This window comes from Magnolia sinica, chromosome 9, assembly GCF_029962835.1.
Source record: "Magnolia sinica isolate HGM2019 chromosome 9, MsV1, whole genome shotgun sequence".
Taxonomy (NCBI): domain Eukaryota; kingdom Viridiplantae; phylum Streptophyta; class Magnoliopsida; order Magnoliales; family Magnoliaceae; genus Magnolia; species Magnolia sinica.
In genome coordinates, this window is record NC_080581.1 from 19,323,903 (window position 1) to 19,341,611 (window position 17,709).

General features: G+C 39.4%; 1 protein-coding gene across 6 annotated transcripts in view; it reads left to right on the forward strand.

The window, feature by feature from the left end:
- Positions 1 to 17,709, forward strand: part of LOC131257018 (uncharacterized) — a 79,453-nt gene that overhangs the window by 23,619 nt on the left and 38,125 nt on the right. For all 6 annotated transcript variants that reach the window (XR_009177050.1, XR_009177049.1, XM_058258178.1 and 3 more), the window contains exons 3-9: positions 3,963 to 4,018; positions 6,368 to 6,448; positions 6,583 to 6,656; positions 7,081 to 7,163; positions 7,376 to 7,482; positions 16,144 to 16,286; positions 16,384 to 16,431. Coding sequence is in view for 4 of the 6 variants with exons in the window: in XM_058258178.1 (XP_058114161.1) it covers positions 3,963 to 4,018; positions 6,368 to 6,448; positions 6,583 to 6,656; positions 7,081 to 7,163; positions 7,376 to 7,482; positions 16,144 to 16,286; positions 16,384 to 16,431 (592 nt within the window). In the remaining 2 variants the exon portion in view is untranslated. The remainder of the gene's footprint in view (positions 1 to 3,962; positions 4,019 to 6,367; positions 6,449 to 6,582; positions 6,657 to 7,080; positions 7,164 to 7,375; positions 7,483 to 16,143; positions 16,287 to 16,383; positions 16,432 to 17,709) is intronic.

The window sequence follows — 17,709 nt, forward strand, 5'->3', positions numbered from 1 at the left end:
AGGTGTTCCATAATGGTAACGATGGTGGCAATGGCGAATGCAGGGGCATTTTCACACCGGGCTCAAGTGGGGTGGCCTGTGGGATGCAGGGGCACACTCGGGGTGGGCAGCCCGTGTGAGGCGGTACCATGTGATGTCAGGCCCACGAGGGGGGTTTCGGCCGAGGTCCTAACCCATGGGATGTGGGGCCTGGGCTATAAGACAAATGGATTAATTCGCCATGCTCTATCAGTTTGAGCTTTTAGAGCAACTTGTTAGTTGTTCTGCATCAATAACGTTTATGATCATTACCGTTACGTAACGGATTTTGTATACCATGAATAAAGCACATGCATCTAGAGCTGTACATGAACCAAGTTAGCTTGGTTAACTCACTCGACTCAGCATGAAACTGGGTTCGAGTCTAGTAGAGCTAATTTTTTGAGCTCAAAAATTTTTTGAGCCTAGTCCGAGCTAGACCAAGCTCGACTCAACTCGGCTTGGAACTTGACTCGGTTCGAATCGATTCGACTCAAATCGGGTTCACTTAATATGTATATATTTATATATTTAAATAAACTAACTAACTAACTAACTAACTATATATATATATATATATATATATATATATATTCAAAACCTTAAAACCTAAACTCGACCTCGGCTTGAAAGATCGAGCTCAAGCTGGCCCGAGCTGCTTACTGAGCCGAGTAGGGCCAAGCTTGACTCGGTTCGGCTCGTGTACAACTCTACATGCATCTTAGTGCATAAAAAGCTTACCTTTTCAGAGAGAGGATAAGAGATTTCTGATGTGGGGTCTGGCATGAATTTTAGATCAGATAAAGGTGTTTGCAATATTGAGTGATAAGTTGTGCTTGTTACTACAAGCTTAATTCATTCTAAAATGGATAACTTTTCTTTATTGAAATTGCTCTCAATACTTGTTAAGGAATGTGTTTGTGATCATAGAACATATAATATACAGTTTTCTCCATGACTTTATTAGAGTTGTTGGGATCTTTCAATTAAGGTATTCAATAACGATAATGGTGGTTATAATTGACGTTATGATATGGGCTCTTACAGCCATTTCTTTTAAAATGTATTCCTTAATGGCCGTTTCAGCCGCATAACCCTGAACGGTTCCACCATTATTGTTATGTAATAGTCGTAACGGCTGTTACATAGCTGTTTTTGAATACCCTGCTTTCAATAGCTTGGTAACTTGTTTCGATGATCAGAAAGGTAATGTGAAAATGTTACTTTAAGGGCATGTCCATGTCAAAAGAACCCAAATTGATTTGAATTCTTTTAATTTAGATAGGCTCTAAATGAGGAGGCGGGTGTTGTTTTCATGGGGTCTAATAAGTTGATGCGGGACAGATCACCTAGCCTAGAATCATGCAATGAGATCATCAACGGATTAACTAGAATAATTTAAAGCTAAAAATAATGCTAATCAATCACAAGCTTAATGAATTCAACTATTTAACTATGCTCATATTCAAGACTACATCACAACCCGTCAGTTAGATTTTATAAAAGATGATTAGATAGGACCCATGGAAGGTAGGACTTCCATCCAACATAGGAATTGTTCTCAATTCAAAGGGGTTCACTTGGTTTGTGAGGGTTTGGGTAGGTTAGGGTTAGGACTTTCGGGTTTGGGGAATTAGGATTTTGAGATTTAGGGTTTTTGGGAATTATGTTTGTGAGAAATAGGATTTTGAGAATTAGGGTTTGAGACTTAGGTTTTTAGAGTTGGGGTTTAGGGAACTAGGGTTGGGATTTGGGATTCTAGGGATTAAGGTTGAATAGGGGAAACAAAAGACAACAGGGAAGGGGGGGCTGCCCGTACGGACATGGTGGTATGGCCAAAGATGGCCATACGGTTGTACGGTCAGGGGGATTGGGCTGGGTGGAGGTTTAGGTCACGTTAGGTTGAGGGTGTAAGACTGTAAGGATTGGAGAAGGGAGAACAAAAACGGGGGTAGGGTTTGATTGTTAACGGAGAAAGAAGAAAAGAAAACTAGAAAGAAAGAGAAAGAGAGAAGAGAAGAAATACCCTTTTGATGGAAGAGAATGAAAGAGAAGAATAACTTGGATTCACTCCATGGTATCACACCAAAACACTCCAATCACATGAGGTTTTACTTCATCACAAAGTAGAGAAAAAGAGGAACTTTATTTCATATGCTCAATAATGGGCTAGGGTGTGGACCATGGTTCTGAATGACAGTATCGGCCCTGTGGAAAAATGATACAATACGGCGTTGTGTATCGGAATCAGGGCTGAATGGGCCCGTATCGTTCAAAATTTTTTTTTTTTTTTGAAGCAAAAAAAATATGAAAAATAGGAAAAAAAGAAGAAGAGATATTCACGAATCTATCAATTTTTTTTTGGGTGTGTTTTGACCATGTATTCAATGGTGTATCAAACCACTCTTTGATGAAAATATTGTCTGTCGATTTGACTTGTTGAAGGTCAACTAAATGGGTCCTAATTGAACATAAATTAAACATGATATGGTGAACAATGACCATTACATTGGGAATACAACAAAAATATGAAAATATAAAAAAGAAAGTGAAGGTTTACCCTTCTTTCCAAAATTTCCCATTATGTTCCACTTCGCTTCGATTTGTCGAATCCCATTCAAATCATTTGTTTGGATCCCAAAATAAGTCTAGATATAGCCTAAAATAACTTTTTAAGATTCTTCCATGGTTTAAATGAAAATAAGAAGATGAGACATGAGTGAATTTTTGAAAAAAAATAAAAATAAAAAATTTGGGGTTTATGGTTGTATCGGCTTATATCGGCCTTGTATCGGCACCAATACGGGCTGTATCGGCCGATATGAACCGGTACGGTCCAATCGATTCCGATATGACTGATACAGCCCCATATCGCATATCGTATCAAGCCGATATGGACATGATATGCCCGTATCGGACTATACAATACCGATTTTCAGAACCTGGTGTGAACGTCCAAGCCTTTATAGTCTCATAAAAAACTTTTTTACAAAAAGTTGCTCTCAGATAATAAGTTTCACATAAAGAACCTCAATATGATAAAATTTGTTCCTAACTCCCTAAACTTAACAAAATATAAGCGAAACAAAAAAATAAGAAACATATAAACAACTAAATAAACTAAACTATTTTGTGGCCCACGATCAAGATGTTCAATGACGATGATCCAACGGTTGGAATGGTTCAACTAAGTAGCCCACATGCATCTTCCCAGTGTGAGGCCTTTAAAGATGCATAATCATGCATGTAGGGTTTTCAACGGGCTACGCACTCGAATTGGGGTCACTAGGCGCCATGTATGCATCACCTAGCCATAAAGAAACGGGAGTTCTCCTCCTCCTCTGGTATACTCTAACTGGTGCTTGGACGTCCTCATCATAACTCCTTGAAAGAAATAATGGGTAACCACACGGAATGACCACACTCACGAACACAAACATGAACTTCGTAAGAAATAAATTGGCAATAGCTAATTAGTATTTCTTTTACCAGTTTATTTTTTGAATGCAATGTGATTAGCATCGTTTCCATGTTTTTTGTGGATAGTGGGAAACTTTCCCCTTTAACTGTGGAGTGCTATCATTGGAGAATTGTTTTCATTCAATTATCATCATCATCTAACCCCTATCCCAATTACTTGGGGAAGGCAATTGTTTTCATTCAATGAAGGTCAAATGCATAAACTGCAATACCACATGTTTATTTTACTAATTTAGTAAAGTCATAGGCTTGGATTCAAGTCGCCATGCTGCTTCAGACTTGCCGAATGCTTACCTAGCGTAGAGTAAACAAGTCAAAATTAGCAATCTATGGGCTATGGTTGCTATTGCATGATGTTTTCTTATCTGCCAGCATTCCTATTTCTTGTTTGTTTGTTCAATCTCAGATTCATTGCATGATATTCACAAAAAATAATTCCAACCATTGCATGTTGTTTTGATCAGACCAGATAATGTTGGTGGTGCTCACGTCGATGCTTGTTTACCTGCCGCTGATGAGGGTATGATATGGTACATGAATGTTTTCATTGAAACAAGACAGACAAATTTTTTTTTTTGGTGCATATGAGAAAAAATGCCATTTACAGGATGGATAAACTGTTTGATGATTCTGTTTCTATCAGTGATGGTAACCTTTCAAAAAGAAAAAAAAAATCATTGATGGTACCAGTTGAATGGTTGTTACTTAATGTTGCTTTCTGAGAACATGGGCTAAAAAATCGAAAAAAATGTAATAAAAAGAGATTACAAGTTACTTGGATGGCTTGCATATCTTAGAGTACCACCTTTTCTGTGATTACTCGAATAAAGGGAAAAGCTGTGTACCATTATAAATGAATCATGTTTGTCTCCCTAGATGGACTCATGATGAACTTAACTGGATATCAGAAATGCGGAATTCATCCATGGTTGCCAAACTGGTATCTTTTGATATTTTACTTTTGCTCTTTCAAGTTTACCCTCTGAGTATCTTTGCAGGGAAGAATTATGCTGTCCAAAAATCTTAGGCTTTTAATTGCCTCTGGATATGCATCCCAAGTGAAAATATGTTTTCACTGCAATTGAGATGATGTGAATTCTTAAGCTCCGGACTGCTATTTTCTCTTGTTGCTATGCTGCAGCAGATAAATATTTATTTGAAGTACCTCATATGGATATGTCTCACGTCTATGTTGTTGTTTTCAACTGTCTGGTAGTGGACTAGTAGTTTCAGAATATTTTGTGTAATCATTAACTCATAGTCGAATTCTTGAAATTGTTGAGTATGCTTAGCAAGACCCACCCATCGCCTTTGGAAAGAGACTCCTTCATATGGCTAGCAGACAAATCTGGGAAGTTCATGGTGAAATCATTCTATCGCAAGATTTCTGGAGAATCAAATGACAATACGATTTGTGATACTGCTTTTATTTGGAGATGTGGTGCTCTCCGTAAGGTGGCAGCACTAGCCTGGTTGGTGGGCAAAAACAGGGTGCTCACAATGGACAACTTGCATAAGAGGCATATGATTCTCCCAAATGTGTGCCTTTTATGTTTCCAGAACAAGGAATGAGTGAATCACTCTTCATTCAGGGCCTGTTTGGTTTTCCAATTACAAGGGTAATTGGCTGGAAATGGGTAATGATTACTTACACCTGTAATTGTTTGGTGACATCACTTTCATTTGACTGCCATGATTACATTATACCATTGTTTGTTTTACAGGGGCATCACTGTAAAAATGGGCCTTTTGGTATGTAAAAATGTAATGATTACAATTTCCTTTACCTGTTTACTTTACATGTGTATTTGACACTTGATTTTTGTGGCATAATCCTCTCTTAACCAAACAATCTGAAAAGATGATGATGGCTCATTTACTTTGAATTACATTGGAAATTGGAAACCAAACATGCCCTCACTGTCCATTCACTAGGAAGATTTGGGGCTGCTTCTTCAACAAGTTCAGCTTTCAATGGGTCCTGCCAGTCTCCATTGAATCTTTGCTACTGTCATGGCATGGCAGGGCATCGGGAAGTCAGAAGAGAAGATTTGGCACTTATGTCTACTAGTTGGGGTTTGGTCAATATGGTCAGAAAGGAATCGGTAGTGCTTCAGAACAGGTCCTACAATATTTCGGAGGTTTGCAAGCTGGCCGCTGATCTTGTCATGGATTGGGTTGCTGATTCTTCAGCTTTATCTCAGCTTCTAGATTGCTGGGCTGTTTGTAAATAGTTTTCCGTTTTTCCCTTTTCTGTTTTTCTTTTCTTTTCTTTTTCTTTTTTGTATTTTTTGTCCCCTGGCCTCTTCGGAATAAAATTGCCCTTCCTCAAAAAATTGTATGTTTTTGTGTTTTGTTTGCTTTTGTTCATATTCATGTTTCTTGGTCCAACTCTTTAACCACTTTTATGCTTTCCACACCTTCTAGAACTGGAGATTCTGTTGGACATTTTCTAAAGCTACATGAAATGCAATTGGGTTCTTATTTAAAGCCAGTAAGAGGCTTCCTCATGTTGTACGAGATAAAAAGAGCAAACCAGTCAGAATCAGATATGGAAATTAATGTACCAAAATGAAAGTTGAAATAAAAATAAGATGGTGGCAGCAATGTTAAAATAACTTCTACTTTATGTTTATCTAATGTATTTTCCTTTTTATCCAAAAAAATCACTGCCATGTGACAAAGGTTTCTATTTCTGCACATTGTTGTATTTGGAGACTGCAGAAGCTTTTTCTGACTTCTTGTTTTTTTTTTTTTTCTGTAAAGAATTACTGCTGAATTCAGAGCTCAGTTTTTCTCTTGAAGTTCCAACTTTTTTTTAGCTGTTTAGAAATTCTTCTTGTAATTACATTGGTTACTTCATTTGCAGATTCATATGTTTCTAATCTCATTGTGAGTGAGGCGGAGTCTGTCTATGACTATTGTTGGTACCCTTACATGCTTGCTTCAGGTGCTCAGAGTGACTTCACTTCAAAATTTTCTTTTAAAATAAAATTTCATGCAGTGCGTTTTAGTGGAGGTAATTATGATGACTAAGAAATCTTCGTCAAAATGGTAACCTTTTCTATATTTGCTGTTATTCAGATCCAACTACCTGTGTATTTGCAAGCACCACCCGCGACCATCCTATTCATCTTTGGGATGCCACTTCTGGCGAGGTAATAAATGACCACATCAAAAAAATGTTATGAAAAAAATGTTGTTCGAAACAAGTAGTATTCTAAAGTGGGATCCCTTGGAGTCCAGTATTAGTTGGTGAAAGGTATCAACACTGGTAAACCGGTGAATGTGTCAATCAAACTGAACCAACCAACTTTCTTGAACATCCGGTAAAGGGTGATAGATTGGATGCTACAAACTTCCAATTGGCACGATTCTTGGCTATGCTGATCCAAAAGGTGGTCCACTAATTGATCAGTCCAGGTCCATTGCCAAAGTGCACCAGTCCAGGGTTTTTAGGGTTGACACCATTTATTTGTTGGTACTGTCAGAACATGGGATCCTAAACCTTTCGATTTTCATTTAATAATGGTTTATGTATAGAAATTCTTGTTGCTGAGTATCTTTTACTGATGACTGCAGCTCCGTTGCACTTATCGGGCATATGATTCCATGGATGAAATAACTGCTGCCTTTTCAGTTGCTTTTAACCCTGCTGGGACGAAGTATTTTCTTCAGCTTGGATGTCTTTCCTTTTAAATCTTTACACACTATTATATTATTTTAGCTAAAAAATGAACTGATTTTGTTGGGTATGATAGAATAGCATCGACATCCTTAACTGTATTTCTGTCTTTCTTTGCTGTTGTTATGATTCTTAAACACCTTTAATTCTTCTGAGTGTTTCTGTTGCCTGCAAACTGGTCTTCTCTGCTAGGTTGTTTGCCGGATATAATAAGTCTCTCAGAGTGTTTGACATACATCGACCTGGTCGAGATTTCCAACAGTATTCAACCCTCCAGGGTAATAAAGATGGACAGTCAGGTATTTCTATGAGCTGGTTATTCCTCAGTATAGGTTTTGATGATGAAAAAGTACAGTTTAGGTAATACTCTTCATTTTTAGTATATAAAATGCTTTGAGATTCTTGTATGTTGTGTGGAGATTATTTTAATGTTTTTTCAACGGTGGTATTCAGAACTTTACTCTGGATCAATGGTTCCCCTAAGTTCTTCAAGAAAGGGAGCATCTTTCTCCTGAAAGGGGAATGCTGCAAAAATACAAGTTCGTGCAGAAATCCGATGGCATTTTCCCTTTTGTGTTGTAGCTGTTACAAGATGGATGGTTAAGTGCATTTGAGGGCAATGCTTATTGAGCTGCGCCCTTGGCGCCATTGTATTGTCTTCCTTGTAAAAAGTGCTGGAAGTATGGGAAACGTAATTTGTTGAGGAGCAAAAGTTATTTTCCACCTTAGAACATGTACATGTCATGAGAAAGATTTTATTTGAAATCTCTTCATGCTGTAGATCGGAAAGTGGGCGGCATGATATTGTCCCGAGGAAGATATTAAAAATATATAACAAGGACAGGAGACCTGTTTGATTAAATGAAAAACCATGAAAAAGATTCGAATTCCCCTAGTATGATTACCTCTATTCGGGAAACCAAAAAAGAGGGGGAAATCGGTTTCTTTTGCCCTTCTTTTCCTCAAAAAATGAGTAAAACATTTCCTATCGGTCTTGCTATTTGACCATTGTCCTTCTAACATTTCCATGGAAAATGACACCGATAATTAGACAATGGAATTACTATTGGATTCCTTAGTTTTCCATTTCCTGATGATTCTGTAGGATTTCCATATTTTGGATTCTCTCTATCTTAGGGTTTTTTTCCCTCGAAAGATTAACAAAATTTTTTATTAAAAAATAAAAAAAATAAAGAAGAGAGAGAACTCCCCCATTTAAAGTCTCTTTGGCCTTGTTGATACGTTTTTAAAGTCTTGAGACACTTTGACGTGGTTGGACATGGCCTTTATGTTCTTCATTACATTGTAGGTGTTTTCTCTTTATTCTTGAGCTCATATGGCGCTATGTTTTATATATAAATGCATTTGTCCCAACATGTCAACATTGTTGACTATCTTGGTCATCTTAATTGATACTTTATATCCTTGTTTGATACCTACTCAAGCATCCGTGTATAAGTTAAATGGCATGATTGTAGAGATTTAATGATTCTACACATGCATCCATGTCCAAGTTAAATGGCAGTTTAATGATTAATTGTGGAATAAGCAATGTAGTCAAAGGCGCTAGACAGCCCCCCCTCCCCCCGGGTGCAACTGTCCCTAAAATGCCTAAAACACACTTGGAGATTTTGGGTACTTTTTTAAATTTAATTTATATCATCATCATCATCATCTGAGGCTTATCCAAACTAATCGGGGTATGCAGTATGCTACATGAGTCCTTTCCACTTATCAAGGGCCATAACTTCAGTTAGACCATAGGTCATCAAGTCTTTTCTCCCTACCTCTACTCATGTCCTTTTGGTCCTTGCCTTGCACTTTTAGAGCCTTCAATTTGTACCAACTCGCTCTTTCTAACCGGCACAATTCTTGGTCTCCACTGCACATGACCAACCATCCAAGCGTACTTCCCCTCATCTTATTACTCTTCGGCGCTACTCCTAAGTTCTCTCTGAGGCATTCATTTCTAATTTTATCCTTGCTTATCTTGCCACTCATACATCTCAACATCTCTATTTCTTCCACCTTGCCTGAATTCTATGGGCAACATCCTTCCCAATCTTCACTCTCATTAATTACCAACACAAGATATTGAAAATGGCCAGTTTGGGAAAACTTCTTTTGTTAGCAATCTTAACTAATTCCTTGTTCCCACGCCTATTGTTACTAAAGTTGCACTCCATATACTTTGTTCTAGTCTGGCTACTTTTGAATCCTTTAGATTCTAAAGCACCCATCTATAAATCTAGCGTTTTGTTTATGCCCTCCCTCTCATTATCATCAAAACTATTTTATTTGCAAATAGTATACATCATGGGATCTCTTCCTATAAATGCCTCGTTAACTCGTCCACAATTGATGCATAAAGGTATGGACTCAATGCCGACCCTTGGCGTGCCTACCGTGATTGGGAACTCACTTGTCTCTCTATTAGTGGTCCTCACATTTGTTACCGCTCCTTCATACACATCCTTAATCATGTCAATATATCCTCTTGAAACTCATTTCTTTCCTAACCCACTAGATTAACTCTCTAGGGACCCTATCGTAAGCTTTCCCTAAGTCAATAAGGACTATGTGGAAATCTTCCTCCTTTTCCTATATTTCTCCACCAATTGTTTAAGTAGGAAAATAGCTTTAGTCGTAGACCTCCTTGGCATGAAACCAAAATGATGTTCTGATACATTTGTCTCATGCCTTAGTCTTTGCTCAATCACTTTTTCCCAAAGTGATGCAACCACGACTCCCAAATATGAAATGACAAGAACCAAAGTGTTAACCCAAGAAAGATACGTAAAATACCACCTTACCGGTGTTGATTTCACATTCCAATAGGCTCTACTAACAAGGTCCACACTAGAAACCAAGCTGAGAACTCTTTAATATGCAAAAAAACTATATCCCCCCGCCCCCCCTTTTCTCTCCAGCAAGGATTATATATTGTTAGACAGAAAACTTAACCCCAAAGCAACTTAGCTACTAAATGAACCTATACACTTTAATCATAATAAACCTAGACATTTTAAGCGTAATTACACAATAAAATTCCAACACAAATTCCAAAAATATCTTCCTTGAATAATGATCCAATCGTGGTTAGGCTTGTAGGCCCCCCATGTAGGTCATCCACTAATCTAGCCATCCATTCTCAGATATCAAACTCATTCGAGCCTTCTTGTTGCTCTCGACATGATCCAAGAACTCCTCCACTAATGTGATCATTTGATCTATCTTGTCATTAGTCTCCTCTTCCTGAGAAGAACTCATTTGCCTCTAACACTTCAACAGTCGGCTGCTCTCCCTTGGAGGGTGTGAGATCTTTTATGTTGAAAACATTGAAAGTCTTCACGTGATAGGGTAGCTTCACCTTGTAAGATTTGCAATGATTTTCTTTAGAATATGACAATGCCCAATATTCTTTTCTTTAAGCCTATTATAAGCGCCAACATTAGACCTCTCTCGTCGAAGAAAGATCCAAACCAAGTCTCTCTCTTCTAAAACAACGACCCACAACTCGTACTTGGCACTGCTACTTGCAATCGTGTTCACACTTCGCCATGCATTGCTCGAATGTTTTGGGCCATCTCTTCGGCATCCTCATTCACTTATCCTGACTTTTGGATTGGTGCAAGGTCCAAGACATTAGTTGGATTGGCTCCATACACAATCACAAAAAGTCTCATTTGCATGGATCTATTGTGTGAGTTGTTGTAGGTGAACTTTGCATGAGGCAAGCATAAGGTCCCACTATCTTGGATGATGGTCCCCCAAACTACAAAGCAAGTTGGCCAAGCATCTATTGACAACTTCGGTTTGCCCATCTGTACATGGGTGATAGGCAGTGTTGAAGCATAGGTTTTGTCCCCAATCTTCTCTGCAAAGTGCGCTAAAAGTGGCCCACGAATTTGGTGTCTTTGTTAGAAGTAATGGTCTTTGGCAGACCATGCAACGAACCGCCTCTTGGAAATAAAGATTGTTACATATGAAGCATCTGAAGTCTTCTTGTAGGGAATGAAGTGTGCAATTTTAGGGAACTTGTCAACAACTACCAAAACACTGTTTATACCTCATTGGGTCCGCAAAGGCCCAACATGAAATCCATGTTGACATCCTCCCATGGTGCCTCGGGAACAGGGAGTGGGGTATAAATGTCAATATTCTGAGCTTGACCTTTGATCATCTAGCAAATATGACAACTTCCATGAACCAAGTCACATCCCAATGCAATCTGGGTAAAAAATACTCATGTTCCACTTAAGCCATTGTCATGTTGCAAGTCGCAACTAAAGTGGCTTGACAAAGCATCTGCATGTAGCTTCATAATGATCCGCTCATGGATAGAGCAATTTGAGACGCATTGTTGTGCACCCCTAAATAGAAATCCATCTTGCATAAGACTCTCCCAGTTGTCCTTGAACATTTGACCAAATCTGTCTGAAGTCCAGATCCTCCTGATACATCTCGGGGAATATATCAAACCCAGCTACATGCACTCGTAAAGTAGCCAATAATGCCACCTTTCGACTCAATGCATCAACCACCTTGTTGTTTGTACCAAACTTGTGCTTCAAAGAGAATGTGACTCTTGTAAGTAAGAAATCCACTTAGCGTGTCTATGGTTTGTTTTATGTTGCCCATTTATGTATTTCAATGCCTCATGATCGGAGCACAAGACGAACTCCCGCTGAATCAGATAATGCCCCAATGCCGTAGGGCCTGGATGATAGTGTAAAACTCGATATCATGAGTGGAATACTGTGTCTTAGCTCCGTTGAGCATCATGCTCATGTTGAAATTTGCAATAGGCTTTCCATCTTGGCTCAATACCGTACCTACATGTGATGCATTTGTATCCATCTGAAATATCTTCTCAACATCTGGTAGTACCAAAATCGAAGCTTCCGACAATTTCTCCTTAATCACACCTGAGCTAATAGCCGCTTCTTTTGTCCAAATGAACATTCTTTGTTTAATGCTATCTGTTTTTGGCGCTATGATAGTGCTGAAACTTCTTAGGAATCGGCGATAGAAAGATGCCTACCCATGGAAACTCCGCACTTCCTGCACGTTAGAAGGTGTAGGCCATTCTTGAATTGTCATCACCTTCTCATAATCAATTGTAGTTCCTGCTGCAGACACCACATAACCCAAGAATATCACCTAAATGGTCGTAAAACTACACTTCTTGATATTCACATACATTTTCTCACTTCTTAGAACCTTGCACACTTCTTGAAGGCGCTGCATATGAGTTTTCTCGTCTAGGTTGCATACCAATATATCATCAAAGTAAACCACAACAATCTTGCTAATGAATGGTCTAAGTATCTGGTTTATTGCTTGTATGAAAGTGCTTGGTGTGTTTGACAAATCAAATGGCATAACAAGTCACTCATAAAGCCATTCACACGTCTCAATGCTGTTTTCCATTCATGGGTGAATTCGAATTTGGTGGTAACCACTTTTCATATCTATCTTAGAGCACACTTCTGCTCCAATCAACATATCAAGCATGTTGTCTTATCATGGAATTGAGAATCTGTATTTTGTTGTGATCTTATTGATAGCCCTACTATCTACACACATCTTCCACGATCTACCCTTCTTAGCTGTTAAGAGGGCCGGACCGGCATAGGGACTCATGCTCCCCCTTGTACGATGACAATTCAATAACTCTCTTAACTCGCTGATTGAGCTCTTCATGCTCTTTTGGGCTCATTCGGTAGGCTGGTCTATCGGGCAAACTAGCCCCTAGGTTAAGATCAATATGGTGTTGCATGTCCTGCGTAAGTAACAATCCAACTAGCAAGCCATTGGTAAAAACATTGGTAAATTCCCTCATCATAGGCTTCATCACATCTAACACTTCTATACCACTCATCATATCCATTCTAGCCATGACAAATACTACCATACTCTCTTCCATCTCTACGATGAACTATGTCATTGAGAGGAAATTCATGTCCAACAATAAGTTGGGTTTGACAGATTCCTTCTCTTTAGTGGGACCTAAAAGGACTTTCACATTATCTTTTCAAAAAGTGAAAGTTTTCTTCTGGTCAGTACGTACAATACTTCGATCAAAGTGCTGTGGTCTACCCAACAAGATGCGGCACGTCCATTGAGGTGATGTCACACCACACATTGTCATGATACTTTCCTCTTACCGAAAATGAAATAAGTGCAAGGGTTGAAACTGTTACCTCATTACCTTTCTTAAACCAAAAAAGATTATATGGGGTATGATGCTTCTTTGTAGGAATCTAGAGCTTATTATCACCTTTTGGGCGATGACATTCTCGCAACTACCTTTGTCAATGATCATGCAGAGCAACGTCCATTAATCGTGAAGTATAGAAGATACTCGTATGTAGCCAGTTCTCATCCTTCCTAGCCTGTCCCCAACTGATAGACGATCTACTAAGCATTGCACATTTGTCGGAGGACATTTGATCACGTGGAAGTATAAAAAACAGAGTGTTGTAGCCCGATCAAGCACTGAAGCAGAATATGGGGTGATGACTCGTACCACTTATGAGTTTGTGTGGATTAAGAAATTGTTGTAGGAAATGGGTTTTGCGGTGAACCTATCAATGCAGTTATGTTGTGATAATCAAGCAATCTCCCATATTGCAGACAATCTAGTTTATCAAGAGAGAACCAAGCATATTAAAGTTTTCTATCATTTCATACATGAGGAGGTTTCTAATGATGAAATTTCTACGTTATGTTCAGTCTTAAGATCAACTTACTGATCTGTTGACCAAAGCTTTTGGCCGCAGTGAGTCTGCACATACTTATTCCAAGCTAGGCATCAACGACATCTATGCTTTTGCTTGAGGGGGAGTGTTAATGACTGTGGATATAGGTTGTACAACTGTACGGCCAACCTAGATGAATAAGCGGCCATGCAGTGGTATGACCCACCTAATCTTGCGTTTATTCCATTTGTCCATGTTTCTCTTTATGTAGTTAGTTAGGTACACGATGTTAAAATGTCATATTGTAAGTGGGGGATGCTTTTGGAATTTTGTTGTTGTTCTTCTTTTTTATTTTTATTTTATTTATTTTTATACTTAATATGAGAGTTAGCATCAGTGGTTAGATGATATAGGCAGAAAGCATCATCCAACGGCTCCTGTTTCACCCACAATAATGATGAGGTTGCCTACTGGTTTTGGAAATTTCAATTTTTTTAGGAATAAGTGAGAATTGTATTCCATAATAAAAGAAAGTTTCCCTTTTATTACCTCACTATGCAAACTTGTTCTCTCTCTCTCTCTCTCTCTCTCTCTCTCTCTCTCTCTCTCTCTCTCAATTGAAAAATCAAAGATGCCGTGGGTACTCAAAACTATCCATTGATTTCCCTAGCTATGAGTTCTATCCTCTTCTTATCTCATTTTCTAAGGTTTCTTTATTGCGGTGCACTCTAGTGGTACCGGGTAGATGTGGGGTGATGCAGGACAATTAACCACTTGCGCTAAAAGCTCGAACTGTTAGAGTATGGCGAATTAATCCCCTTATCTCATAGCCCAGGCCCCACATCGCATGGGTATAGGACCTCGGCCGAACCCCCTTCGTGGGCCCCAAATCACATGGGCCACCCACCCCGAGTGTGTCCCCGCATCTCACGGGCTACCCCACTCGAGCCTGGTGTGAAATGCGCATTAATCACCCCCGGCGAGGAATCTCGAACACGAGACCTCCTCCGTGGGCCGCACCTACCCCGAGTGTGCCCCTGCATCCTACAAGCGACCCCACTCGAACCCAGTGTGAAAATGCCCCTGCATTAATCACCCCCAGTGAGGAGTCTCGAACACGAGACCTCCTGCTTTGATACCAATTTGATGCAGGACCAATTAACTACTTGCTCTAAAAGCTTAAACTGTTAGAGTATGGCGAATTAATCCCCTTCTCTCATAGCCCAGGTCCTACATCGCATGGGTTTAGGACCTCGGCCGAACCCCCTTCGTGGGCCCCAAATCACATGGGCCACCCACCCCGAGTGTGTCCCCACATCTCACGGGCTACCCCACTCGAGCCTGGTGTGAAATGCGCATTAATCACCCCCGGTGAGGAATCTCGAACACGAGACCTCCTCCGTGGGCCACACCCACTCCGAGTGTGCCCCTGCATCCCACAAGCGACCCCACTCGAACCCGGTGTGAAAATGCCCCTGCATTATGGGGCCTCCGTGGTGTATGTATCACATCCAACTGTCCATAGGACGCGTCCTCTCAGTTACCCTTACGGCCTGAAAACCAGCTTGATCCAAAACTCTGGTGGGCCACAACATAGGGAACAAGGTGAGAGGGTTTGTTTACCCTTTATTCTCACCGGGGCCGCCTGAGTTGCAAACCATCTTGATTTTTGTCCTGATCATTCATCTAGGGCAGAAGTAAGGGTCTGGATGGCCGGGATTTTGTATGCACCACATGGTAGGCCTACCATACAAATCAAAGGTGGGTGTCCCCTCTCAACTTGTCCCCTTTGCTGTGGGCCACCCGAGTTTCCCTTTGGGCTGATTTTTGGTTCCTATGGGTAATGTGCGATGCATCTGATGGACGGTTGGATATCGTGAATACATCACGTGGACCCCACTTCTGCATGGTACCATGTAGCTTACAACGGTACTGGTACGACATTAGCTCACATTGGTATTGGTATGACCAGTGCGAGCTCCTTTCTTTGCTTCCGTATCTCTTGTTTATATTTTTTAATGCTGCAATTTTCTATTTTATGTTGAATTGCATGCATGAATCTTTTATGTTTACTTTATTCTCTTTTTTCTTTGCAAGGCTACCCAGCCTGTCCCTAGCCCAGCCCATTGATGCCCGTACTTTCTGCCTAAATTTGAAATTGATATATTTAATCTGACTATTTATAACATTGACTTTCACCTTATCTTTTCCCACACTGAATTTATCTGTAACCATGTAAATGTTTATTGATTCTAGGAATTATATCTGCCATCGCTTTTTGTCCCGCTCACAGTGGCATGCTTGCAACGGGTTCGTACAGTCAGACTACAGCAATCTATGCAGAAGATAATATGGAACTTTTATATGTTTTACATGGCCAGATGGGTGGGGTTACTCATGTATGTGAGACCCTCTTATCAGTTTTCTTATGATGATATTCTGACCAGCCAGTGACTACTTCAAGCAAAAAATGGCTGATAATGGTTAAACATGCAGGTTTTATTCTCGAAAGATGGGAACTATTTATATACTGGAGGCCGGAAGGTAATTTCAATGCATACAACTGACCTTGCTGTCCCTATTGTGTAAATTCAAATCAGTCAACATATTAGGTATAGGCAATGTTTTAAATATTGACGATATTGGCCGATATATACCCGATATATCTTGTATCCCACATGTGTGATACGAAACGCTAATATATCCCACATGTTCGATCCGGTGAGCATTTTCAATTTCCGATTTATTTTTTTCATTGAAATTATGTTAAATCAGTGTCAAATGGTTATAAATCCATTGGTTCTCCGTGTTTTGTGTGAAAAATCATGGAGTCGAAGCTTTGATTTTGTTATCCATTGGTTCTTCATGTTTTCCATTTTTTTTTTTTTTTCAAAAAATTCCTTCAACCAGCTGTCAATTGAGACTAATTTTGAAGTATTTAGGAGTATTTGATGAAATGATCATCACGTACACTCTAATTTCAAAATTTGAGAGTAGGTGGTCCGATTTGGAGAAAATTGGGAAAAATTCAAAATTTCCCCAATTTCTCCCAAATTGCCTGGAATGTTGCACTCCAAATATGAAATCAAGCATATATGAGGGCCGATCTATTGATTTGTTAAGTCCTTGTCAATTTTTGAAAAATAAAAATCAATTTTTAATTAAAAATTAATAAAAAAATATTTTTTCTCGAAATTTTCCTTCAACCAATTGTCAATTAAGACTAATTTCGAAGTATTTAGGAGTTTTTGATGAAATGATCATCACATACTAGAGTTGTACATGTGTTGAGTTAGCTCGGTCTGCTCGCTCGAGTGGACTCGAAAAAGATCGACTTGCCTCGACTCAAAATTGGATTCGGATCGAGTCGAGTTTGAGCTTGCCCGAGCTCGACTCGAACCTTAACTCAAATCGACTCGGATCGAATAGGCTTGGTGGCTCAGTTATTTTGATATTGACGTTGCTGGCCGAGTGTTTGATGAAATGACTCAAAGAAGTGTTGTTTCGGGTGCGTATATTCTTTGCAAGATTGGCTGGTGGCGAGGTAGGAATGGATACGAAATAAATCATTACAAAAAAAAACTTCACATTATAAGATTGCCCTCATATCTTGATTTTGATGTTGCTCGCCGAGTGTTTGATGAAATACCTATAAAGTGCTCTTAATATTTTGCATTCTGTGAGAAATTGAAGATGCATTCTATGTGTTTGAGAAAATGTCGTACAGGCTTGAACTTGGCTCAAACTGACCTGAGCTGCTGACCGAACCGAGTTGAGATGGCTAGTCAGGCTCGAGGATCGAGCCGAGTTCGAGCTAGGGTT